Below are 4,762 nucleotides of genomic sequence, written 5' to 3' on the forward strand. Positions count from 1 at the left end.
CCCAGGGAGCGGGAACCGGGCCCCACAGGGGACCTGAACCCTCGGCGGGAGCGCCACTGCACTCCCAAGCGGCGCACTCTCCAGTGCGCCACCGGGCCGGCCCAGGTCTGTCCTTGTTGATGAGGCCTCGCTTTGGTGTGGGAGCGGGCTTGTGTTCTGCTTGTAGCAGTCCTCCCTGCAAGAATGTCTGCGCCCCACACTAAGTCAGTGAGCAGGGTGGAAGGGTTGTCCTGTAGACAAAAAAGAATGGTAGAAATTTGTGTGGGCCCCAGGACGCCAGGTCTTGGCCTGAGGGGGACTTGCTGGGGTGAAGAGCCTTTTCTGCTAGGCCATGCAGGCCAAGTGGGCCAAGCCTGACCCAGGACGCATAGTGGGGGCATATGCTGCCAGCCTCAGCCTGAGGGTGATTGGGGGGCTTAGTGGGCCCTAGCCCAGGGCCTCATGGTACCAGCCGCCTGTGCTCCTGTGACTCTCTTTAACCTTGCCGGGAGGCTGTGTGCAGACTCTTCCCTGCAGATGCTGGCCACGCCACATCTGCCAGCATGTGCATGCCAGGCTGTGCCATTTCCCAAAACATATGTGTAGCCAGATGCCCCTGGACAGTGGAGGAGAATAGGGACATCGGAAGGAGGAGAGACTGCCTAAGTGGCAGCAGTGGCTGATGACCTGACACGTTGGGGGTGCTGCCACTGAGAAGGACTCAAAGGTGGGATGGATTCATGCCCTCTCAAAGGCGGAATTCAGCTACCAAGCAGTTTTCTGGGTCTCGTTTGCTTATTTTAGTTTTTTATTTTGGAATAACTTTAGATGTACAGAAGAGTTGCCATGCATGACATAAAGAACTTTCATAGACCCTTCATCCAGATTTCTGAATTGTTAACACTTCACCGTGTCTGTTTTATCCTCAAGTTTTTTTCTGGGCTGTTTCAGTTAAGGGTGTGATGCCCTCTGACCTCATAATATGAGTATTTTTCCTAGAAGTGAGTGCATTCTCCTATGTGACCACAGTGGTTCTGTCCTCATCAGGAAGTTAGTATTGCTACTAAGCCACCACCTACCCCTGTCACCCCCATTCGGGTTTCACCACCAGCTGTCCCGCTCATGTCCGTTATCCGCCTGGCATCCAGCACAGGCTCACTCACTGCGAGCATTCTCTAGTCTGCTTCAGTCTGGAACAGTCTCTTAGTCTTTCTGTATCTTTCCGAACTTTGACCCCTCAATCATGCAGGCCAGGTGTGTGTAGAACCCCCCAAACTTGGGCTCTCTGCTGTTTCTCTGTCTGAGATTAGGCCTGGCTTGGGCTTTGTTGGTGGGAGCACTGCAGCAGTGAGGCCAGGTCCTTCCCAAGCATCTGTCAGGAGTCCCATGGTGTTCTTTGCTCCATTACCGGTGACTCCAGCTTGATCACTGGGCTGGGTGGCTGTCGGCCAGGCTTTTCTACTGTAAAGTTAGATAAGTACTTTGTCCCTAAATTAATTGGTAATGAGGACTTAACAGGAGGATATATTGAGACTATGTAATTATCACTAGTGTTAGCACCCACTGTTTATTCTCAGCCAAATCAGTTATTAATATGTTGGTTGCCAAATGACAGTTTTCTCCTTTCATCCCTCTTACATTTTTTGTGGGCACTCTGTGATAAGGAAGCTTTTCTCTTCCCCATTTATTTATTCAGGCATATCAGTATGGACCTAGGGGTTCATCATGTGATTGAACAAGCTGTAATCTGTTCCTGCTGTCATAGATTTTGATGTCCTAATGGCCCCTGGATTGGCCAGCGGAAGCCCGTAACTTGGTTCTGTTTCCATGTCTCCCTCAGGACTCCAGCTGTGCCCTTTGCTTCCTACGGCCTCCACCACACCAGCCTCCTGAAGCGGCATCTCTCTCATCAGACATCTGTGAATGCAGACCCCGCCTCCCACGAGATCTGGAGGTCAGAAACTCTGCTCCAGGTGAGAGCCCAGGAGGCTGGTCTCTGCTTCTGTTTTACAGTGAACTGCTCAGCTGCCTTCTACACAGGGGGCTGAGTCCCAAAGACGGCCCCCTCAGCCTGGGGGTGGTTCTAAATTGTTGGTATTCTCCTGCTGTGACATTTAGAAAACAGATGAGTAGGAATCTACCCACCCATCTAACCCATATGTCACTGACAGTGTTTTCATCCCAGGTTGGTCCCTTGTCCATGGGAGTTTTGTTCTGTTTTGCTCATGGTGATGTCATCTTTGCAGAGTCTTCTAGTTTCCAATGGATCCGTGTAAATGCTTTGCCCACCCCACTCTGCCCTTCTGACCTTCTCCCATGTCTCTGGAGATGTTTCCCTGTGACCCTGCCCCAAGAGTGTGTTTATGATGCTGAATGGCAAGGGGTCTGTGAAGCCCCCACCTTGGTTGGCAGGGAGCACCCAGCCTCCCGTGTCAGGGGATCCAAATGGGAGGTGGCAGAGTCCCTTGTCTGCCCTTGTGGGTTCCAGCCTCTCACACAGGCTTGGGTTGGCTTGCTCCTTGAATGGTCCTGTCCTTCTGAGTGCAGGCCACCTCCTGGGCATTAACTGTCTTTCCAAGCACACCTTGGAGAAATTCGGCTGGTTTTGATGCTGGATTCAAGGGCTGACTTGGTTGCCACAGCATTGCTGTTGACAGCCTGCAACATGGATATGCTGCGATTCTCTCTCCCACATTGTATATAATTCCTGGTGTGTGGGGTGCTGCGCTTTTAGAAGCCACCACATTATTTTTGCAGCAGCCTCAGGAGGTTGGAATAGTAGGAGTTGTCCACACTGTTAACAGAGGGGACCATGGCGGCTTCGAAGGCTCACAGCTGGGGCTCTGGGCTACACTGGCCTGTGAGGAAGGTGGGTAACCAAGGCACAGGCTTATAGGGCAGAATTGAAGGGTTCTGTTTCCTGGACCAAAACACTAAAACACTAATATTCTTTTTTTAATTCAGAAAAAAATTTTAATTGTGTTAAAATATATATAACATAAAATCTACCACCTTAATCATTTTTAAGTATACAGTTTGGTAGTGTTAAGTACATTTATATTGTGTGCATCCAAACAACAGTCTCCAAAATGCTTTTTATCTTGCAAAACTGAAACTGTACCCATCAAGCAACCACTCCCCATTTCCACTCCCTCCCAGCCCCTGGCAATCACTACTCTGCTTTCTGTTTCTATGAATTTGGCTACCCCAAGTTCTTCCTATGTCGACTATTTATCTAGATCACACAGTAGTCATTTTTTTTGTGACTGGCTTCACTTAGCATAATATCCTCAAGGTTCAACCACATTGCAGCATGTGTCAGAATTTCCTTCCTTATTATTCCATTGTATATATTTACTACATTCTGTGTATACATTTATTCATCAGAGGACACTTGGGTTGCTTCCATGTTTTGTAAATAATACTGTTTTGAACATGGGTTTATAAAAATCTCTCTGAGACCATGCTTTCAGTTCTTTTGACTGGCTGACCAGTTGGTTTAGTTGGTTGCTGCACAGCCTTATAACACCAAGGTCACAGGTTTGGATCTGCACACTGGCCAATCCCTCCATCCCCAACCCCCCACCTCCAAAAAAAAGACCTTAATTCTTTTGGGTATATACCTAGAGTGGAATTGTTGGATCATGTGTTAATTCTATGTTTAATATTTTGAGGAGCCTCCAATTCTGTTTTCCAGTTTCTCCATATCTTTGTCAACACTTGTTATTTTCTGTTTTTTTGATACCTACTCTAATGGATATGAAGTGGTATCTCATCGTTTTGATTTGTATTTCTCTAATGATTTGTAATGTTGAGCATCTTTCCCTGTGTTTATTGGACATTTGTATATATTCTTTGGAGAAATGTGTATTCAAGTCCTTCGCCCATTTTTGAATCATGTTGTTTGTTTTTTAGCTGTTGAGTTTTAGGAGTTCTCTCTCTTTTATTTTTCTTCTTTCATGTGTGTATTTGGTTGTATGGAGTTCTCTACATACTGTGAATGTTAATCCCTTATCAGATGTGATTTGCAGATATTTTCTACCATTCTGTGGGTTGTCTTTTTACTCTATTGAGAATGTCTTTTAACTCACAAAAGCTTTTTTTTTTTTTTTTTGGCTGAGAGGCATAGATGTAAAGGCCATGGACTGCAATACATTGAATGAAATACAAAATAAGAGTTGAACAACACAAGCATCCAATCTGAATAATTCCTTCCTAATGTGAAAATAAAAAGTACTACCCCACTCCCACCCTCTGCCAATAGCTTTGGTTCTTGCCTGAACTGGCTATTTAAATGCCTCAATTCTTTAATCTGCCTTGTCTATTTATGCACTCACATTATAATCATTTCCATAATGAAATACATATTATTGCCTGAGAAATTTTTTTTCATGTTGGCTTTATAAAGACTTCCCTTCATAAAAAGAAAATGCAGTGTTCAGGAGACCTCTTTCATCACTAGATATGGATTTCTCTACCCAAGTGGGAGTGTGACTTCCTCAAATTAACCAAAGGTCCGGGTTCAGCAGTACATTGTGGAAACAGCAACGTAAGGCACGATTTTTGTCCCTGTTCATCATCATGGTACATCTGTTTTCTCACTTTCAGAAGCCTCTGCCTGGCAGCAGGAACAGATGAGGTTGTGATGCTCTTGCTCTCGGGGTAGAGGGGCAGTGGATGCCTCGGAGGGTCATATCCCAGTCTGTCCCCTCTACCATCAGTAGTGCCTTTGTGCTTTCCAGTGAGGTGGCCCTGGGCAGACCTCCGCCCACTGTGGTGACCT

General features: G+C 46.5%; 1 protein-coding gene across 3 annotated transcripts in view; it reads left to right on the forward strand.

Annotated features, from left to right (window-relative positions):
* SMPD4 (sphingomyelin phosphodiesterase 4, neutral membrane (neutral sphingomyelinase-3)) overlaps positions 1–4,762 on the forward strand; it is a 24,732-nt gene that overhangs the window by 7,900 nt on the left and 12,070 nt on the right. For 2 of the 3 annotated variants that reach the window (XM_008577510.1, XM_008577511.1), the window contains exon 9: positions 1,820–1,952. In XM_008577510.1, the coding sequence (XP_008575732.1) occupies positions 1,820–1,952 (133 nt within the window). Of the gene's footprint in view, positions 1–1,819; positions 1,953–4,762 lie in introns of those variants that run through there. The other variant, XM_008577512.1, reaches the window with a different exon arrangement.

Source organism: Galeopterus variegatus, unplaced genomic scaffold, assembly GCF_000696425.1.
Source record: "Galeopterus variegatus unplaced genomic scaffold, G_variegatus-3.0.2 Scaffold1527, whole genome shotgun sequence".
Taxonomy (NCBI): Eukaryota; Metazoa; Chordata; class Mammalia; order Dermoptera; family Cynocephalidae; genus Galeopterus; species Galeopterus variegatus.